At 43.5% G+C, this 21,527-nt stretch overlaps 2 protein-coding genes and 1 long non-coding RNA gene across 3 annotated transcripts in view; 2 read left to right on the top strand and 1 right to left on the bottom strand.

Annotated features, from left to right (window-relative positions):
• Window positions 1–2,600: 2,600 nt before the first annotated feature.
• Window positions 2,601–10,920, bottom strand: gpr37l1b (G protein-coupled receptor 37 like 1b). The gene is made up of 4 exons (XM_028011543.1): window positions 9,265–10,920; window positions 5,846–6,154; window positions 5,377–5,748; window positions 2,601–4,449 (listed from the first exon to the last, which is right to left on the bottom strand). The coding sequence occupies exons 1-4, from the start codon at window positions 9,958–9,960 to the stop codon at window positions 4,276–4,278; spliced, it is 1,551 nt and encodes a 516-aa protein (XP_027867344.1). The 5' UTR covers window positions 9,961–10,920; the 3' UTR covers window positions 2,601–4,275.
• Window positions 6,161–9,276, top strand: LOC114141119 (uncharacterized). Its single transcript, XR_003594779.1, has 3 exons — window positions 6,161–6,295; window positions 6,818–9,058; window positions 9,188–9,276. It is a non-coding gene; the product is annotated as an uncharacterized LOC114141119 (long non-coding RNA).
• A 4,487-nt stretch (window positions 10,921–15,407) lies between the features above and the next one.
• itpr3 (inositol 1,4,5-trisphosphate receptor, type 3) overlaps window positions 15,408–21,527 on the top strand; it is a 48,427-nt gene continuing 42,307 nt past the window's right edge. Inside the window, exon 1 of the mRNA XM_028011526.1 lies at window positions 15,408–16,224. Coding sequence (XP_027867327.1) covers window positions 16,133–16,224 — 92 coding nt within the window. The 5' untranslated portion in view covers window positions 15,408–16,132. The remainder of the gene's footprint in view (window positions 16,225–21,527) is intronic.

The following is a 21,527-nucleotide window of genomic DNA, read 5'->3' as shown; positions in this document are numbered from 1 at the left end:
AACAGAGGCGGTCTGTTCGGGGCTTCGCTTCAGAGGGGCGAGCTCTCATCACTACTAATGAGAACAACAGCAGCGAGGCCTGAAACACTCTGTTCCTCCAGCTCTGCATCAATCACCTTCCTCCTCCTCCTCCTCGTCTGCCCCGATTCAGCAGCAGATCGCCAGGAGCTAAAATCAGCTGTTAATGATCAGCAGGTGGAGTCAGTTCCGTTAAAGCTCCAGATGACGACGCAACACGTCCAGGAAAACCTCCAACCACCTCAAAGGACCTGAAAGTCCTGATCTAATCGCTCATCAGACTGAGGCGCGGCAGAGTCAGGCTCACATGAGGCTTATCAACACCAATCACAAAATTAAAGACCTTCACAAACAGCCCTGGCTGTGCCTCAGGTCATATTTCTGGAAGAAGTGTTGGAAATAAAAACCCTCCCTGGATCTGTCTTTAATTCTGGATGTGTTTGGATCGACTAGGAAACGAGAAAAAACATTTTTAATGAGGCAGGATCATGTTTTCCAGGCACATAATCCATTTTACAGCCCAGTCAACTAACTACGTTACTTCAGTTATAAAAATGGTAAATATATTAAGTATGACTTGAAGGACATTTGACTTCCTGAATTAACTCCTTGAAATTGGGTCTCTGTCTCTTTAAAAACTCCTGCTCTTTCTGAAGCAGCTCCTTTAATGAGCTCAGCAGATGTTTGCTAATTGTTCCTGGATAGTCTGAAGGAGCTGAAGGGAGCTATGCCTCGAAGGCGGGGCTAGGTCCACCCAGGTGTTTTAACAGGTGACTGGTTACCATGGAAATGAAAGGATTTCTCAAACGTGCATAAATGAATCAAGCAACACTCCAGGTATGATTTAGATGAGAAAACATTATAACATGATGGAACGACCATAAAAGTAAATTTTACATGACACTGGCCCTTTAATATCTGTATCCTGCAGTTTATAGAGCTTCTCTTCTCTATCACCTGAACTGAATGAACGTCTCGTTAGCGGTTCGCTGCAGTGCAGATGGACTGGATGCTGATGAGACTTTACCTGGGCAGCCCTGATGTAAACAGGAACAGGTGTGTTGTTTTCAGTGGCTTCAGTTTGAACTTGAAATTTAAACTCATCCGCCATTTTAGGAAGCTCTGTGAGCTCCTCTTCCCCTCAGGACGTTTTCTGATGGACGTCTAGAGCTTTTAAACAGTTTGTAGCTTTCACTCCTTCCCTCAGCCTGTCTGACCCTCCGGAGGACAGAAACGTTGTCCCCCTTTTAAATCCTCTTCATGGGTTGCCAGGGCAACGAGGGAAGAGACTGGCGCTGATTAGAAAATAGCTGAACTTTCTAAATTAACACAACTGAGAGTTGGTTTGAGTGAATTTGGACCGGTATCCCCTGGAGACCGACAGTAGTGAGGTCATTGATATGCTGAGCAGCAGCTCCTAACCGACCCGCGGGTCTGAAGAACCCATCAGAACCATGAAAAGCAGAGCATGTTTACCATACAGACACCATGTTTTACGTTAAGAAGTGATAACATTTTAACTGGTTCATGTGATGAGATGACCAGAGTCTCTGGTCCACTCTTCCTGCCAGTAGGGGGCGAATCTACTAAACGGTTAGCTGAGCTAACTCTATAGCATTAATTAGAGACATTAGTTCTGCTAACGCTACAGTGCTATACCAACATCATAGGCATATAGCATAGCTAATGCTAAAGCAATAAATTCAACCATGTTGATTTCCATCATGGTTCGGCGTTGCTAATTAAAAAGTTAGCTATGCTAACCGTAACGCAGCAATCATAAACCTTGGTTCTGCTAACGCTATAACACCGTACCAACATGGTATTTAGCAGAAGCTAAATTCAGCCATATTGATGCCCAATATGTCAATGACATCATAACATCGTACACTATAGTACAGTAAGCAGAGTTACCTACATTGTTGCACTTCAGAAATGATTTTCTGGATCAGATCTTTCACTCATGGTTTCAGTTTTTTAGTTTTGCTAACTCTGTACTGATTTAGCCGAATAGATTTTGGTCAGAAAGCATGAAGGACATTGGTAGATTTTAAACTGTTTACTGTAACAGATTTCATCCACTTCAAATAGCAGCATGAGTTTAAAAGACTACTTTTAAATACTGAACTTTATTCAACTGAAACTTAACAAAACAGCCAAACTAATCGGCATTTTAGAAATTAATTTAGGGGAAACTAAGAGTCTTAAATGTTTTCAAAGATATCAATGATGCTAAATAAAAATTAGCTTTGCTGTTAGCTCATTAGCGGATTAGCAGAAGTGTGTTCACTACCTAACTCCATTTAGGTTATTTCTCCTCCATCGTCTGAAACTCTAACAATTGAATTTTAATCAGGTTTCAATCTGGACTTTGATTAGACCATATTAGTTGTAGATTTGTTGCTGTATTAAATGATCCAGTTTGGTCTGAGGCCGTGTTTTGCATTTTTTAAGCTCCATATCGTTCACCTTCTCCTCATACATAAAACCAGTAGAAAGGTTTTTATTTCGATGTTCTTTAAAGCAAATCTTTGCTGTTAAGCTCTTCATACAGATCTTATGATAGAGACACAAACACACAGTCCTGACAAACATGTTGTAATTTCAGAAATTTAACATTAAAACACAGAATATTACAAAGGCACAATCATCCATGTCACATAAAATCTGCATCCTGTTTTCTGTCAAACAAACACGGGATTAGTTGTACTTCTATCCTGAAAAACATAAATCTGCTGTTCCTTCATGTTCTAGACATTCTGGTTAAGGAACATTAATACACTTTAATCTACACACTTTAGCCTCCTGAACGGACCATCATCACGGCACTGAGTCTTCCTCGTCTTCCTCCATGTTCTTCATCAACATCTCGTCTCTTTAGCTCAGATTAGTAGCTTCATTATCAGCACAACCTTTACAGAAACACCTGCAGTAAAACACCAGTACACACATTCAACAGGCTCAGGGAACCGCCTGCTGGGCTGCTGCTGCGCACCAGAACCAATTGGTTCTGAACACCACAACCAGCTGGGTCCAGTCTGGTTCTGAACACTGGGTCCAGTCTGGTTCTGAACACCACAACCAGCTGGGTCCAGTCTGGTTCTGAACACTGGGTCCAGTCTGGTTCTGAACACCACAACCAGCTGGGTCCAGTCTGGTTCTGAACACCAGGAAATGGAAAATCTGGGCCAACTGGGTCTATGTAAATTATTTAGTATTAGTTAAATACTTAGCTCTGAGTTAAGTATTTAGTTTAGATCTGAATATTTAGTTTAAAAACTAAACTAATTATTAAAAGTTGCTAGCTAAATATTTAGTTTCCAAGTTAACTAAAACTAGCCTGGAAGCTAAATATTTCAATTAAATATAGAATAGAATGACTTTATTCATCCCAGCAGGGAAATTATTTTGCAGTTACAGCATAGAGACAAGACACAATAACCACCACCACTGAGTAGCAAAGTAGACAAGATAAAATATGTTACAAACATTATTTGCTGAGCTAAATGTTTGTTTGGAAATAAAATATTTAATGCTAAATATTTAGTTCCAAGCTAAATATTTTACACACCTTATTTAGTGAGCTAAATATTTATCTTAGAGTCTAATTATTTAGCTCGTAAATTCAATATTTAGCTTTAACAACATAGTGAAACTATAACAAGCTAAATTACTCAAATTCCTGCTGTTAATTTTTGACCTTGTAATTTTACACTAATGAACTGAAACATGATTTATCATGTTTCAGTTTTTAGTTTCAGTAATCCAGACTTTTACCAGGGATGTGAAGCCAGCTGGTCGTAGCAGCAGACCTTCAGGTTTCTCTCAGCTAAACATTCATAGAAACTACAGCTTTGATTTAGCTTAAATTACTTTCAGTAAGAACAAAAAATAACTTCACAGCTTGGATCTACAGAGGCGGTCGGGTTTTCCTTCTGCCAGAGTCTCTTCAGAGTCCTGGGAACAGGTTCCTGCTGTCAACACAAGTCTCAACAGCAGCTTTTCTAACTGATTAAACATTAGTTCCTGTACAGACAGGAAGCTGCAGTGTCCCGAACAAAACAGTGGTCTGGCTGAAAAGGTGTGCACAGGAAGAAGAAAGGTGATGGAAAAAGATGGATAGATCATGAAGAGAGCAAAAGAAGTGTGGAGTTAACAAAAACGAAAGGAAGGAAACCTGGAGTTATTTCTAAGAGATGACTGGACATCCAGCAGGAGACGATGCATGGAGCGACAACTGAAGAGGAACGTGTGGCTCTAGCTGGAGATGGACAAGATGGCCGTCGTGTCTTTAGCCTTGTCAAAGAAGATGGAAGTCTCATTGGCTGCCTTCAGTTTGACCTGGGCGGAGCCTGGTGAATCCTGGGCCGTGGTTGGCTGACACTCCTGACAGCAGCAGCAGCAGCAGTCCATGAAGGCCTGACCAAGAGCCTGAAACACAAATTAAATCTGTTTGAACCAGGAAAGCACCAACAAGTCAGCTGGGATTGGACAATTTAATGCTCAACCGGCCCGATCTGTGATTGACTGAAAGTTTGGTCCAATGCACCACAAGTCAGAACCAACTGGTAGCACTAACGGCTCACTCTGGTGTGGAACCCGCTGCTAACAAGATATTAGCCGAGCTGGCTAATTTAACAATCATTGCAGTGTCCAAACATAAAATCAGAGGAAAGTGGAAGAACGTTTTCCAAGGAGACATCTTGGCTGTTATTTATACTGTTACAACAGGAAGTGAAACTTCAGAAAAGTACGTTTCTGGATTCGGAGATGCTGGCAGTCATTTGGAAACCTTTCATCTAAGGAAGGGATCAGCTAACAGACTGCTGTTAGTGATGCTATTCATGTGAAATGCTAATAAAAGATGCTTAAAGATAGTTAAAAATATGAGCTCTGTAATATTTCTCTTTGTTTTGATTCTTTGTGAAATCTGAGTATGGAATAGTATCTAATTTGATGCCAGCAAATGCATGGAATCACTAAGCAATGAGTCAAAGTTAAATTGGACCTTTGGGTCATTTTATTAGTGGAACCCATGAAGAATAAAGTTTGGAAAAGGGTTTCCACCAAGGTGATTCCCAAAGCATTGCTAGCTTAAAACTGGGCATAAATGAGGAGATCTCCTGAAACGTGACATCCTGTCAGGTCTTTCTGCTCTCAGACATTAATTGAGAGGAGATATTTTTTTTATCTTTTGTTCTAAACTTGTTCAGCTTTCTCAAATGATCAAACACCTGGACATCTGGAAAGGCCAAGATTTAAGCAAGTCTTTGGATTCGTGTCTTCTTAGACGTGATGTTTTTATGTTGATTCGAGTCTTAGACTCCTCCAGTCTGTGGTTCTTTAACTTTGACCCACCTTACACAGACACAGCAGCAGCACCGGCGTCACTGCGCATTTTAGGAACAACAGGAAGTGATGTAACAGCACCAGAATGGCTGCCGTGCCCTCAGAGACGGTGATATGCGTGTAGGCCAGGGTGATGTTGCAGACATGTTCTGGCAGAGCGCAGATCCCATAAACCACGGCTAGCGCCAGCAGGGTGCAGTTCAGCTGCCGCTCCACCGCCTGGTGCTGCTGGCGCTTCTGGCTGTTGGCGCGGTCGTCATGGTTACGCTGCTTCTGGGCAGAGCTGGAGTCGCTGTTGACGTTGCGAGTCGCCATCTGGCAGAGGACGGTGAAGAGGACGGGGAGGCAGAAGTAGCAGCCGAAACACCACCACATGCGACCCTGAAGGAGAGATGCGATTGGACACTCAGCACCGCCTACGGACAGAACCATGATGTTCTGACCCAAGAACCAGTTCACTGGTCTGCCAGAAGCTCACCTGGTGGTACCTGAGGAGCAGGGAGTGGAGGGAGTCGGGCAGGTACAGGGACAGTGGGGAGGACGGGGTGATGGTGCAGGTGTCCACCATCCTTCCGGTGGACGGAGACACTGCCTGGCTCAGCTGCCACAGGAAGATTTCTGGGCTGGACAGCAGCAGAGCCGAGAGCCAAACCAGCAGCATCTTCAGCAGAACGGAGCGGCAGCGCTCCACCCGCCGGGCCTTCTGCTGGGGCGAGGAGGTGGCAGAGTGGAAACGGTCGATCCCCAGGGCGCACAGCGTGAAGGAGGTTACACCGAGAGACGCTATCTGCAGGCACAAGAAGAGCGTTGTTGTTGTTGGGATTATATTAAGACTGGTAAAGAGTTTCCAGTGGGTTTCAGAGGATACAGGATACAGACAGTAGAACACTAACCAATGTTGTCACATGGAGGCTTACAAGGTCTTCAGGTACAAACCCAACAACCAGAATGCATTGTGTCTTTCTGACCCAGACCCAATTTAACTGCCAGGTGTCTGAACTGAAAACGATACTTTTGGAGAACAAATCATTTCAAACAAAAAGGAGTTTCAGGATTTTTCCAAAAAAAACATGCTGGGGGCCGCTACTGCAGCTCACCAGGGATTTTTATGTTGAAAAATGTTAAAAGATACAAAAATGTAAAGGTGCCTGAGAAGGCATCATAATTTGGAAATAACAGCATGCAAGCTATGAACCTAGCTTAATCTGTCTTTGCTGTTACTGGTGTATAAAATGCATATTTAATATGAACAAGCAACACTTAGCCTGGGTGTGAGGCAAAGAAAGCCTGGTGGCCTGCCAGGCTTATAATACCCTGGAGGAAACCCTGGAGTTGGGAGGTGAATGAGCCGGGGCAAAGAGAGCTAGCCCAGATTTTGAAGGCGTGATCAAATTTGATCTGCATGTTTGTCCATGTCTTTAATGTACCATATTGAAAACACTCATTTTAGCAACCAGAACCCAGGAGGCCAAGAGCAAAGGATCCCAAAATATCTGAGAGATGCAAGTCGCCTGGCAGAAACTCTCCACCATGAAGCGTCTCTGGAGTCCCCACATAAAGGCCCCTCCGCCTGACCCCTCTCTGCAACACCACCAAGGTCATCCCCACAGCCAGGCCCGGTCAAACCGAGGCAGGTGCTGCCGTTCCCCGGTAGGTGAACCACCCCTCCCAACCCACAGAGAGATTTATAACACCCCCAGCCAAGAACTACAAACCAAAAACCCGTCACTCTGTTTTCAGGAAGGCTGTGACTTTGGACACGTACTTCAAAATCAATTTACTGTTGAATTAGTAAAACACTTTAAAAATGACTATTGGTGTTAAGCTCATTCTTAGTTATAGTGAACTGGACCGAAACATTAGCAGCTCTCCACAAAGCTCACCTTAGAAATCTAACAAAGTTTCCAAACCAACTTTGTTTTAGCCAAACGGTGACAGCTGCAGCAGGACGTTCCTGCAGGCATAGCAACAGGTTGCTATAGCAACCGACAGGAGAAACGTATCAGGGTTTTGTTTTTCAGTGAATGCCGACTCAACTAGTAGCCTTCCCAATATCAGAGATTTGAACAGATTCTTCAGTATGTCAGCCATTTTGGCTGATGTACTGAATTTAAAGAATCACATTTATAAGTTACAAACAGAATCATGAGTTTTCTGTGCAAGTCTATCAAGACTTGACTTTTAACATGTCTAACATGTTTAAAAGTAAAATCCTGATTTTTAAACATGTTTAAGCTTATTTCCATGAACCAGATGAAAAGAAACGGCAGCAGTACATGGATACGGTGCACATACATACAGGAACCTTCGTCTTTTAAACGTTACTTTACTGGACCTCAGCAGTTTCTCTGAGATTTCAAGGCTCTTGATATTTTCCATAACTACTTTCCTTGGAGTTACTTTAGCAGAGGACTGGGCAGTGGGCTGAATGCAGGGTATAATCACCTGGTACCTTTCTGAAAAGTGTTCAAGACTTTAAAGAAGTAAAGTTCCTTTACTTCTCAGAAACTACGGGGATTAAAGCCACTTTCAGAAGGCTACATTTCAGGAGACTGCGGCTCCTGAAATGTACATTTTACTTTCCCAGATCTTACACCATACTTTCCAGTACTTTTTGGAACTTGCAGGTTTCCTTCTCAGAGTTTTCTCTTTACATTCAATAAATCTCTGAGGCATTTTCCATAACTTACAGGTTACTTTCTCAAACCTACAAGTTGATTTCTCAGAATTTAAAGCTTGCATTCTGATATCCCAAAACTTATATGGCACTTTTCCAGAAAGTACAGGTTGCTTTCCTGAGGTTACTGGGTATTCTACGAAAACGTTTGGGATTTTCTTGCTCAGGTTTTCCAGAGCTTGTGGGATTGACAGGTTGCCTGTCTGGAAGCTTTAGTTTGGTACCATACCTGTTACACCAGTATGAAAGGACAGGTGTGAATCTCTGGCCACCCTGGGAAAGTTTTCTGGCTCCGTCTCTGTTCATGACTCCCAGTCCTGGATTTGCTGCCGGCACCGGCACCACTCTCCCTCCAGAACCCGGTATGCTGCCTTGGTTCTAGGTTGTGTGTTTCCGTTTTGGTTCAGGAAGTTCTGGTTTTGTTATTGGCAGCAGAATTGTTGCTGATTGAACAGAACTTTCTTCGTTGGTTATTACACTGTTGGTTATATAACTTATCATTTTAATCAGTTACATTCGTGCTGAGGAATATTTAAGAACAAGCGAGGCATTGATGAATCGAGAATTTTTCAGTGATGGACTAGAAGATATGAAAAGTCCTTTATTATCTTCAGTCACATATTTATCTCTGGATCATTGTCTAAAATATTCTGTCACTGGTAAAAAATAATAAATCAAAGCTCTACAGTTGCCTGGCTGTTGCCTGCCTATGACGTTCTGCTCGATTCTCATCTCCCTTCAGAGAGATGAGAATCTCTTCAACTGGGATTTCTCCCATTGAGTTGGATTTCCCAGGCATCAGCTAACAGAAGAAGTTGTGAAAAATGGCTGTTTTATAACTGCAGTTTCCTGTGCAGGTCCCTGCATCCCTTAGTATGCGGTTGGTTGTAAAGGTTTACCTTATGGGGATGTTTCCAGCAGATGTCCACATTGCACATGCAAGAGTATGTTGGGTACAACATGAAACTGCTGCTGCGCACGTCATGCAACAGGTTGTTGCTAGGTATCCACAGAGTGAGTGAGTTGAGCGGCTAAAGCCTTTCCTCTGCCTAGATTATTATCAAATTATTAAAATTCTATCAGGTGTATTATCTATTGATATTGATCACATCTTTATTGAGATATATCTTGTTGTTTTTGTAGCTTCAACAGCTGCTTCTTCTGCACCGATCAATCAAAAGATCTTGTAATAATTCCTGTGACATACACGGCCCGCCTACCTCCATGTACGGCACCAAGCGGCAGGTGATGTCGCCCAGGATCCTCCGGTGGGACAGGTGGTTGAACACCACCACTGGAAGGCAGACCACCAGGACCAGGAAGTCCCAGAATGCTATGCTGGCCAGCAGGTAGTTCCAGGCGGACCTCATGTAGTAGTTGTTCCAAACCACACACATGACCGCCATGTTGGCCACCACGCCCACAGCCAGCACCAGGCCGGCCAGGAACAGAACCACGTACGCCACGTACGAGCTCTCCACCAGCGGGAAAAACGGGTTGAGGGGACCCTCGTCGTCGGGGTTGGAGGTATTTGCCTGGAGGTTGATCTCGTCTCTGCGGTTCAGTTCTACCCTGGTTGTGTTGCTGAACTCTGTGAGTTGAGGCATCGTCACCCACTCGTTCTCAAAGGAGTGGCTGAAGGTGGACTGCTGCTCATCCTCGTCTGCGCCGCGGGCCAGGCGGACCCGGCGGTCCAGGTCCACCATGTCGGGTACAGGGGGGCTGTGTTCAGGGTTGAAGGCATCGTCTGCAGGGTTTAACTGCTTCCCGCTCTTCAGGTGAAGAGCCTCCAGCTGGACGCTGTTGGGGGATTTATGGGGATTGCTCTGTTGCTTGTCCTGTTGCTCAACAGTCTTTGCATGAATGAACTGCAGCGGGAGGTAAAGACAGAGCAAAATAACAAATGATGGAGCCATGACCTACAAGTTTAAAAGATCTACTTCCAGCTCAAACCAGAACCACTGAATTTAGCCCGTTTCTGGGAAGTTGAAGACCAACAATCCGATAAAACCCCAGGAGTATCCGAGAAGGTTCTTATTCTCTGGAATAAATTGATCAGCCTGCGTTTGGGAGTTACCAACTGCCTTCCTCCAAGATTGGTCCAATAAAAATATCCCGGTCCCAGATGCAAAAGTTGAGAGCTGAAGTTGAGTTTTCCAAACTGAGCAGAACTTGTGTTGTGTGCTCGGACATCCAGTTGAGAAGTTTCCTCCTCTGCAAACACTCAGACTGTCTCACTTCAGACGCTCCTGTCTGTGTTTCCCATCCATCGGTAATCCAACCGGAGCTCCAGGAGGTGGAGGGCAGGGCGGCGAGCGCTCAGGTCCGGATCCCGGTCTGGGCTGCAGAGGGACTGGCTGTCCTGGAGCTCTGAGGGTCTCTGGGAACCAGCAGCCCTCTGCTGCACGGCTGGATGGAGCTTTTGTCAGGACTGGCATACAAACAAGGCTGGCAACCTCACAAATACACACATTTGCCTGCACAATCACGCATGCATACTTTCTATTGGTGGTTTTTTCTCTCGCTTTCTCACAGACACATTTAAAGACGCTCGGTTCTGCTGCCCTCTGGTGGAGAAACGGAAACTAGCTGTGTAAATTAAATTATTAAAACAAAACATAAAAGATTTGTTCTGAAAATACGATGGATTACTAGGGCCAGACCGAGTTTTTATAGGATAGTTAGAATATTAGTAGAATAAAGAAGATGCAATCTCACAAGAAATTCTTAAAATTACTAGAATAAAGTTGTTTAAATGAGCGAAGCTTCAGGATAATGTTTTTTTCCTCTTAAATAGATGTTTGCTTAATTAAGATTCAAGGACCTGATCTGATGATATTTTCATGCTGATGTATAAAAATGACTTATTTCCTTATTTGTAAAACCAATAAAGTATAACATGCTCAGCATTCCTCATTTTTATTTTTATTATTTTTCAAGTAGGAGTAATAATAAAATTACTTCTAATTTCTACTAATATTACAACTTTATTCTGGAAGCTTTATGACTTTAATCTCATATTCATGATGTTTTGTTGCATGACTTTATTCTTGTTACATTATAACATCATTCATTCTCGTACGATTTCTTTCACATCATTGTTTTTCCTAGTTTGGTCTCAATACTCAGAAAAATGATCAAGCTGTAGGTTGATTCAGGCAGCGCCAGTAGATCCTGGAAGGTGATCTGTTTGAAAGATCGCCCAGGTTCGGTCCAGAAGGTTCTGGCTTGGCGCCGATGTCTCCATGTTAACCTGGAAACCTTCCTCTTCCTCCCAGCTGCTCTTCATCAGTAGACCTGAAGCTTCCTGAAGGTTTTTACCAAAGTGATTCCCAAACCGCCGTGAGCTCAGAACCAGAACTGCATGCAGATCTTGTCGTTTTGTTTCAAACATCTGGACGCGTTTTTTATATTTCCACCATGTGAAAATAGATTTTTACCTCCTGTAGGCGACCTTTAACCCCCAGCAGGATGTATGTCACTGATTCACGGGTCGGACTGGAAACACGTCGGGGTCAATTATGAATAATAGCCTGAACTTGAGTTATAAACTATTAGACAGCAAATAGTTTATTTTTTATGTAATTGTAAGCAGATTTAAGTTGTAATTTAAATCCTGATCTAGAGAGAGAAGTGGAGACGACATGATGGTGGAAAAGAAATAGTATTGATTATGATTGATATGTTTGCAGTAGTTACTATAACAGCTGATCAGAATCTCTTTCCAGATTTTGTTCATCTGTTGCTGATCCTGTTTTCTTCCTTCACTTTTCATTTTTTCTGCATAATTTGACTCCTGAAACCAGGTGAAGTATTTTTGCGCTGCGTTTGTGTCTCAGCCACCAGTTTGTTGAGCTGGTGGAAAACCTGCTGCTGAGTCCCAGTGTGAAGCTGCAGGAGTGAGAATGTTTTCTAGAGCCCTGATCAGAATCCGGTTCTTCAGTCCTGACCGTTGGATTACCACATTAACTGATGACAGTTCTAATGGTGACTGCACCAGTGTTCATCTTTTCCTCCTTGCACAGAAATAACCACATCGAAATGTTCGTTTAAATCCTAAATGAATTTAAACTCTTTAACATTTCGTCATCACAAACCATGTGGGTGAATTTAAACGTAGATTCGGATTAGAAAACTCCAAATTTAAATGTCTGGATCTGTTTAAGAAGCCAGGAGCTCTTCAGCGCCCCCTGCTGGTCAACTGCTTGGTTTGCATCTGCTTTGGGTGTTCAAGATTATCCTGAGGTCTGTGGTTACCATGACGACACCAGTGCCTGAAGCTTTACAGTGATGCAGTAGGTGAGTCAGTAAAATAAAACGGTTGTAAAATAATAAAAATTAAAATGTTTTATTATTTAAGAAAATGTAGTAAAGATTATATTTTTATTCAAGGCATCATTTAATAAAAATCTAGATAAGGCTTTAGCCAACAGAGGGGGGCAGGTCAGCGGACACACACTCTCACACACACCTTACATGGCAGGTCAGCAGAAACACACACACACACACTCTCACACACACCTTAGATGGGAAGGAAAGTTGTGTTTTCCCTGCAGATGCGGCGGCCATGTTTGGCTCCATGTTCTGTTCATCATGTGAAGCTCAGAACTGGGAGAAACGGAGCGAAAGCAGGAAAGTCTCCCTGGAGCCTCCAGGATCGGTTCCTGCTGGTTCTGACTGGTTTCTGGTTTTAAACTGGTCTGAAGAAACGAGTCACTGGAAGATCATCGGATAGAAAAACTGAAGTCTGACAGAAATTTAATTTATTTTATTTCTCTCTTTCTTTAATTTCTTGCTTTCCTTCTTTTTTCTTTTTTTTTCTTTCATGCAAACAAAATAAATAAAAACATTTATAGTTTCTCGTCCATCTCCATCCTCCAAAAAAATTAAATAAATAAATAGATAATATTTGTAAAAATAAAGTTATTATGTTTGATCCAAAGAAATGCAGAAAAATTGTTGAAAAAAATTCATAGTATAATATTTTCAGGTCTTATCAAACAACAGGTCATGTAACCCCCTGACCTGTAGGGGGCAGCAGGTTATGCAGTTTAAAATGCCAGGAAGGAGCCTGGTTCTGTTTGTTCTGATCATTTAAAAGTTCTTCATGTGGAAATTTAGAACCAATAACCCGTCAGTTTTTCTGAGGAACATCAGAACTAAACTGCAGAAAACAAAAGAACAGGTTTGGTTGGAAGTCCGTCCAGATGAATATTCAGTAGCACATGCGCCCCCTGGCGGTCGGTCAGGAAGCACGTTTCCATCTCTGCCCTGGTTATGAAGCAAACAACTACAATTAATTATTGTAGTAATTAATTATCCTGACGATTAATCAACTAGTTGGATTAGATGTTTGATGCATTCTTATATTCTTAACTTTTTTTTACAAAATATTAGAAATAAATTGAAAGATGCAACAAAATCATTACCTTTGTGATTGTTTTTCTTTAGTTTTCCTGCAGTTTTTCTGTCGTTTTTCCTGAGCGTTTCCTCCTTACCTGCAGTGTTTTCCCTGCAGCTGCAGGATTTCTGGAGAAACACTGTTGGTGCCTCACAGGAAGTCTCACTCTGTTCCCCATGCAGGAAGCTTTACGCCTCATAAGAAACAAACGAATGGTTGGTCTGATTTTCCCATCGCCTTGGAAACCAACGTGCTCCCAGTCTGAACTCTCAGAAACCTTCAGAGGAACTGGGAAGTCTGGGTGGATCAGCTCCGATCAACACAAACTTATGATATTAAAACCAAGAAATCTCATTTATTTGATTTTACAACAGAAAAAGTTGAACTTTTCCTTCTTTCCTAAACTTCAGTAACTTGCTGGAGCAGCGCTGCTGGGAACCCGTCAGGTTTTTACATCGTTTCATAACTTTAATACACATTTAATGGAAACAGCAGCAACCAGACCAGTCTGTCCCAGTTAGACTGGAGCTCCACCATGACCCGGCTCCCTGCTGCCCCCTACAGGTCAGAGGGTTACATGTCGCTGTTCCCACCAGGCCTGCTGGTGAACCGATGCTTTCATACTCTGGGAGGCTTGACCTCTGACCTCTGGATGGATGAACGGTTCTTCCTCTCTCGGGTCAGATACTGACTGCTCATGTCTCTCCAGTGAGCCCCGTCCTGGCGGCCATCTTGTGACTGAAAACGTCCCGATGATAAATTCTACAGATGAAACTTCAGACTCTACAGAAGCAGAGCGAGGATCATCTTCATCCTCCTCCTCTTCATCAGCGCCAGGCTGAGTGCCGGCTGCAGGTTCAACAGAGGAAACAGGAAGTTGGTCGGCAGAACTCGGCACACGCCAACACGTCTGCACGTCTGTTGGGGGAAATCTTCTTCTTCTGTGGTTTTCTGTGTTCTGACAGAAAACTGTGGTTGACGATGAAAAGCCACAGATTTCCTGAAAACATCTGAGAGGAACGCAGCGTCTCTTCTTCAGCAGTTCACATCGACTGAAGGTTCAGCCAGACACCACCCAGCCTCAGGGGTCAGAGGTCATCCTGACAGAAGGTGAACCTGGGATCGTTTAAACAGATGGTCCTCCCGGGCCACCGTCCGTCTGCGTCGCCTCAGCAGGTCAACGGCTGCAGGAAGCAGCTGATTGGACCAGGAGTGCAGACAGGAAGTCCCACAGAGAGCGCCTCCTGCTGGAGGGCCGCTGAACTGCAGCATGAGACTGTTTTAGTTCAAAGACTCAGAAAGCGAAGATGAGTCGACCTGTAAGTTAACAAATGTTCCAGAAGTTGTTGCGATGAACGATAATATTATCTCTTGAGATCATTTTCAAGTAACATAATGATGGCAGAAAAATGCAAGAGCTCTCTCTGAAAAATCTTTTGTTTTTTCAAACAAATATTAACACTGGAGCTGAAATACATTTTAAAAAATTAACAAATGAACCTAAACTACAAATAAAATGAATTATAAAATCTTTGTAAACAAAATGATCCTTTAAAAAAGTGAGAGCATAGCTCCACCCTCTGGCAAATTTAGGAAATAACGACCAAAAGCGGGCGGAGCCAATATGCATTTGGGGGCGTGGCCAAGTTGGACCATTGGAACCAATATGAAAATTCAGCTGCAGTAGCAACTTTTCAACCCACAGAGGGCAGCACAGAGGTAAAATAATGCAGAATGAACAATTTAATATGAAACATAAAGATGGCACCTTAAGGACCAGTTTAAAAAAAAGTTTTAATATTAATAAACAAATTAGCATGAAAACAAACAAACTGTCAGGTTAAAATGTCAGAAACAAGAAGAATCTGTGAGTGAATCTGGTCATGTGACAGTTTGACCTCAGACTGGAGAACATCAGAGTCTCTCCTGCAGCTTCTGTCTGGTTTAGATCTGGACTCCAGACCTGCTGATCTGAGAAGCGTTTTTCTGCTGTTGATCTGCTGGAACTCAGCAGGTTTCACTCCAACCTGAAGGTCATGCTGCTGCCACCACCGTGCTTCTCTCTGGGCCCTGAGCCCCTGCGGTTCCAGAGGTTTGATTGGTTCAGCTTGACCTTTGAACTTTGCTGTTCTTCCCTCTGTTCTCAGCATTCATCAACAAACCGAAACTCTGAGTTTAGGTGAGGCTGCTGACCTTGTTTTGGTTTTCGAGGCGGAGGGGGCGTGCACGTGCCAGCGTGTGTGCGCGCGTGCACGCGGGGCAGAGCGCTCCTGTTTGCCCTGCAGCGGGTTGTTCAGTCTTGAAGCCGCCTGGCACCTTATCAGCGCCGCGCGCACTTCCTGGTTCTCCCCGCCGGAGAGTCTTCACTTCTCACCGAGGGAGGCACCGAGCCGCGCTGCCGCGTGGAACCGCCGCCACCCGCACAGTCCACGCAGGACCCGGACCTCCTGCACACACTCGGCCCGGGAAAGTTTCTGGGAACCGGTTCGCGTTTTTGTTTTCATGCAGAACCCCGCAGGGGGTCCGAGGAGCGGCTGCAGCTGCTGAGTACTGAACCTCTGGTTCCAGCGGACCCGGGTCCGAGGAGAGCGGGTCCGGCGAGCCAGGCAGGCCGGCGCAGGGAGCCCCATCTGCGGCTCCACCTGCAGGATCTCCCCGCTGCTGGAAGCCCCTGAAGCGGCTGCAGGATGTCAGACTCTGCCTCCAGCTTCCTCCACATCGGAGACATCGTGTCTCTGTACGCGGAGGGTTCGGTGAACGGCTTCATCAGCACGCTGGGGTGAGTCCCAGTCCGAGTGGTAATAATGATCACTTCACTGAAACACAAACTTAGTTTCATAAATAAGCATTTTACAAACGATAAACAAACTTATAATTTAATATAAATGTCATAAACACATTAAAATTAAAAAAAAATGTAGGTTTAAAATAAGAAAATAAAACTGTTTTATTTATGGTTTAGAATAAAATCAAACTAAAAGTTGAGTTAAAAATATGTTTAAAGATGATTATTAATGAGCGATCAGGTTATCAGTTTGACTAAAGTCACATTTTAAATCGTCCAGTTTTTTCCACATTTTATTTTCTGCTTTTATTCCATGAACGTTTTTAGGTTTTGATCAGATTTTTGTCCAGAATCTCAAAGCGACAGACTGGGAGTGTTTTGGGAATTTTCTGCTTTCATCTGTAGTTTGAGTTATTTTTGGGACGTTTCCAGAAGAAATGTTGTATCTATGATCAGATTTCTATAAACACATAAAGTCATTTTATCTAGACTGGAAGAGGAAAAAGAATCATTTAGTTTCAGATTTTTCCATTTTGAAGGTTTTTCTCTAAACATCCTAACTTGGAGATTTCTGTGTCTGTTGGCTCCAAATTCAAAGTCTTTCCATTGATTCTCAGCTGTATAGGTCTGAACTTTGACTAGGCCATTCTAACACACGGACCTGCTTGGACCTGAACCATCCCATAATATCTCTGGCTGGTTGTCCTGCTGGAAGCTGACCTTTGACCCCAAGCTCAGCTCTTCTGCAGGTTTTCCCCATCATGATGCTGCCACCACCGTGTTTCTCACTGGTTCTGGTTCTGTTGGGGGATTTCTCCTTAAAGTCCAGACGACTGACTGAACTGTGGATCTTATGAACCTCAGCTGCAGTTACACTCAGGTCAAAGTTCAGACAGGCATCATTTCATGCAGTCTTGGCTTTGTCTGTATTTTGTTGTCAGATTTCTCGTCAGGCCTGCGGATCCGGTTTAAATCTCTTCCTGCGTTTTTGTGAGATTCAGACAGAAAATGATCAGAAAGTGAAGAAATGAAGCCAAACTAATTTGTTAATTTGCTGAATGTAACGATGTGGACAGAAAAACCTGACCAGAGATGTCACGTCTTTATTTTAAGTTTTATTGGTAACAATATTGATCATATATAGATGATCTGATTATTAAACAAAATCAGATTTTAATAGAAAATCAGTCATGAGGATCTAAACCATGAAGCTGATCTTTATCCAGTCGGGTTCAGCCGGTTTCCACGGTAACGTTGGGTCTGGACGGAGGCAGCAGAACCGGATCTCTGCCTGAGCCGTTGGGTCAGAACCGGTTCTTCTTGCGAACCATTGAAGGTAGAACTGGACCATCAGGAGCAAATAAAACTCTTCACTGCAAACCAACAGAACTGGAACAGAAACCCACTCAGGTTCTGCTGGACCGGGCCGCAGCCCGTCCAGGTCCAGACCCGGTTTGGGTTTGTCAGAGGAAGTTCTGTGTGGATCTTTGACGGGTCGGGTCCAATTAGGGTTGAAACCTTTGTTGCAGGTCTGTGTGTGTGTGTGTGTGTGTGTGTGTGTGTGTGTGTGTGTGTGTGTGTGTGTGTGTGGGTGTGTGTGTGTGTGTGAAAGGGGCCGGTGGGGTCCATCCTGATGGTTTCCAGCCAACCGTTCTGGTTCTGACTCGGTCTGAAGTTTAGAACTTCTCTTGCTGATTCTCGTTGCCTCCCAACTGAAGGTCAGCAGGCCTAACAATAAAGTTGTGTGGTTACCATAGCAACAAAGGTTAGCGAAAGGTCATCATAATCTCTTCAACCAAAATTAGACAAAAAGTCTCAGCGTTCAGGATGGGAACAGTTCACTGGATGGAACTAAATGAACAGTTCACTGGATGGAACTAAATGAACAGTTCACTGGATGGAACTAAATGAACAGTTCACTGGATGGAACTAAATGAACAGTTCACTGGATGGAACTAAATGAACAGTTCGCTGAATGGAACTAAATGAACAGTACACTGGATGAAACTAAATGAACAGTTCACTGGATGGAACAAAATGAACAGTTCACTGGATGGAACGAAATGAACAGTTCACTGGATGGAACTAAATGAACAGTTCACTGGATAAAACTAAATGAACAGTTCACTGGATGGGACGAAATGAACAGTTCACTGGATGGAACGAAATGAACAGTTCACTGGATGGAACTAAATGAACAGTTCACTGGATGGAACTAAATGAACAGTTCACTGGATGGTACTAAATGAACAGTTCACTGGATGAAACTAAATGAACAGTTCACTGAATGGAACTAAATGAACAGTTCACTGGATGGTACTAAATGAACAGTTCACTGGATGAAACTAAATGAACAGTTCACTGGATGAAACTAAATGAACAGTTCACTGGATGAAACTAAATGAACAGTTCACTGGATGGTACTAAATGAACAGTTCACTGGATGAAACTAAATGAACAGTTCACTGGATGAAACGGATCTTTTTATCTGAATTCAGCTGTTAAGAACTGAACTGAGCTGATTTGGGGGCTAAATGACCTCTGACCCCAGTTGGGTTTAAATCAGTCACTAAAGCGATGCATGCACATAGTATGTAGTGGAAGCTAATGCTAATGTGCTCATTTCAGTTTAAATAATTTCTGGAAAGGCTATTAGCCTCAAGCACTTATTTAATTTTGACGTCATAATTAACATTTTCTTTATCGCTCTTGGATATTTTATCTATATTCATAATTTTTCTCTAGTTTCTGTGTTTTATTTTCTTCCTTATGTTTCTTCTTTTGAATGAATTTATTGGGGCAGGAAACAGAACAGGTGTCACCTACTTCAAAATAAGAGCATGAATATAAAAACTTAATCACTTCAAGAAATTTTAACAGTTAAAACTTCAACATAAAAGTTTAATTTTATTCAACTGAAAATTTGCACTTTATTCTAATTTATCCTAACCCTGTGCGCTAAATGTTTACAAAGTTAGCCAAAGTGCTAAATAGAAAAATACATTAGCATTAGCGTGTTAGCAGCAGCGTAGCCTCCGCTGCTTTAATTAGGCCGTGTTGAGTTTCCCCTCGGCGCAGAACGTCAGCGGGTCGGATCCGGACATTAAGGCAGAATCTTTGTTTTCCTGTTTGAGTTTCAGTGAAACGACTTCCTGGTGTCTCCGGATCGTCCTTCCTGTCAGCGTCTCCAGCCACTGCAGCCATGTAAATATTCCTGCTCTTCCTCCACCCATCAAGTCAAACACAGATAAACGTCCAGAGATCCGGATTTTTCTGTCGCAAAGTGTTTCCTGTTTACCAGGTAAATGGGTTTCAGAGCGGGACGCTTGAATCGGGTCGACGGAGGACCGGCTGTTTTCCATACAGTCAAATTCTGCTGAGCGGCTCAGAGCCAGCAGGAAGCAGCAGATGACCCGCCGTCGTTTCTGGTTCTGTTGGTTTGACCAGCGCCGCTCCGTTCATCAGGAGGACGTTAAAGCACAAATCCTGCTGATATTTAATATGATTCATTAATTATGAGCTGATTCCTCCACTACATTTTATCTGGAGCTGGGAATACTGGACGTGAAACCAGAACCATGTGGACCAGCTTCAAACAAATTACAGATGGCTCAAGTTGCACGTCAGTTTGTGGCTGATCCAAAGTGTCGTTTCTGAAGAGCTGCAGCTTTTAGGGACCTTTGTGGTGAAATTCAGGAACAACATGCAGGTTCTCGTTCTGCGAGATCCGTTCCTCTCCAAACACTGATCTGTTCATGTGTGACGGAGTTGGTTTAGTTTCCGGATCCCGGTGATTATTTCTGCTGTGGACCAGAATGAAAAACGAATTCTGAGCGTCTGGTTGGAGACGCTTCAGGACTGAGTCAACACACCTGAGGGAGAGAAAATGGAGCAAAGAGCCGACGACACACACCTGCAAAACACCCAGAGCCAGACAAAGGAGCTGATTGGCTGCTGTTCAAGTAAAACACGGTCTGAAAGGAAAAGGCTTTCAACTTGGAAAGAAAAACAAAGGAAGACGTGGAGGGAGAGTAATGACACATAAAAGCTGCAGCCGCCACATTTTAGAGGAAAACACAATGAAGAGACAAAACAGAAAACTGGTCTGCAGTTTTCAGAAATGAGGCCTGAAATGTGAAGGTATTCAGTGGAGTTAATGGAGGTTAGCGCTCAGGAAGCAACCTCACAGCCTGGGACAAATTTACATCATAATTTGCAGACTCCTGATTTGTTTACAGGTTGTGGCTTTTTATTAGAACCTGGAAGTAAAAATGCTGCCAGTGTGAGAGGAAACTCTGCCGGTCATGTAAATACGAGACTCCGCTGCAAGTTTACAAACCAGGAAAATCCAACCTCAGATGACGTCACTGAGACGGGAAACATGTCAACAAAAACAAACCAAAACACAGAAGTGGAGCAACTTCATGGCGTTGATGGTCAATAAGGTCCCATGATGGGTCCAGACGACCCGGTTCTGTTAGAACCAGAACTCCATCATCTGCTCCACCTCCAGCTGCTGTGGTTCTGACCCAAACCAACCTGTTCCCCTCCTGGCCTGTGGGGGCGCTGCACCAAGAACCACTGAAGGAAACGACACAAAAACCTCTGAAGACACTGAGAGCAACTTCCTTCTTCACCAGATGGAAACAAGATGGAGGCGTCAGATTTTAGTGTTGGAGGATTTCTCTTTAGTCTTTGGCTGAAGACCAGGAGCCATTTCTGCTGCTAGCGCTAGGCTAGCATGTTAGCTTTAGTTGTATTTACCCAGAATGCCCTGCGCTGTAGTCCACTTCCTGCTTTTGGAGCGGTCTTTGGTTCGCTTGGCTTTCTCATGTGCATTCAAAGCAAACCAGAGTTCACTTCAACCAAACTCAGACTGAGGTTTGTATGACCGGAGGTCAGAGGTCGATTAGCGTTCACACCTCACCAACTGGACCGGACTTTGACTAGACAAATGGACTAAAGTGGACTAAACATTGCTGGCCAGACAGCAGCAATATTCTCAGACAAGCAACTCCTGCTGAAACACGTTAGCAGTTCTGGGTTAATGCCTACGGCCTCATAGCATGGCTGTTAGCTAATGGCTCCTTAGCATGGCTGTTAGCTAACAACCTCGTAGCATGGCTGTTAGCTAACGGCCTCCTGAAGAGGAAACGCTCCTCAGAGTGATGATGTCATGTGTGTCCAGCTGTAAAGAGCAGCTCTGTTTTGTCCTAAACAGTAAGGTTGATAGTTGATGAGCACACACACACACACACACACAGACACGCTCTGACTGCTTCAGTAAAACCAGCAGC

The sequence above is a fragment of the Xiphophorus couchianus genome, chromosome 24 (genome assembly GCF_001444195.1).
Source record: "Xiphophorus couchianus chromosome 24, X_couchianus-1.0, whole genome shotgun sequence".
Lineage (NCBI taxonomy): Eukaryota > Metazoa > Chordata > Actinopteri > Cyprinodontiformes > Poeciliidae > Xiphophorus > Xiphophorus couchianus.
This window is presented reverse-complemented; position numbering and strand designations above follow the sequence as displayed.

What these genes read in the sequence shown, in the direction of transcription:
- gpr37l1b (XM_028011543.1), bottom strand. Translation starts at nt 9,960, where the DNA reads ATGGCTCCATCATTTGTTATTTTGCTCTGTCTTTACCTCCCGCTGCAG. An exon ending in TGCTCCTCAGGTACCACCAG is followed by an intron (nt 5,749 to 5,845) that starts GTGAGCTTCTGG and finishes TCTCTCCTTCAG; the next exon opens with GGTCGCATGTGGTGGTGTTT. An exon ending in TGCTGCTGTGTCTGTGTAAG is followed by an intron (nt 4,450 to 5,376) that starts GTGGGTCAAAGT and finishes TTTGTGTTTCAG; the next exon opens with GCTCTTGGTCAGGCCTTCAT.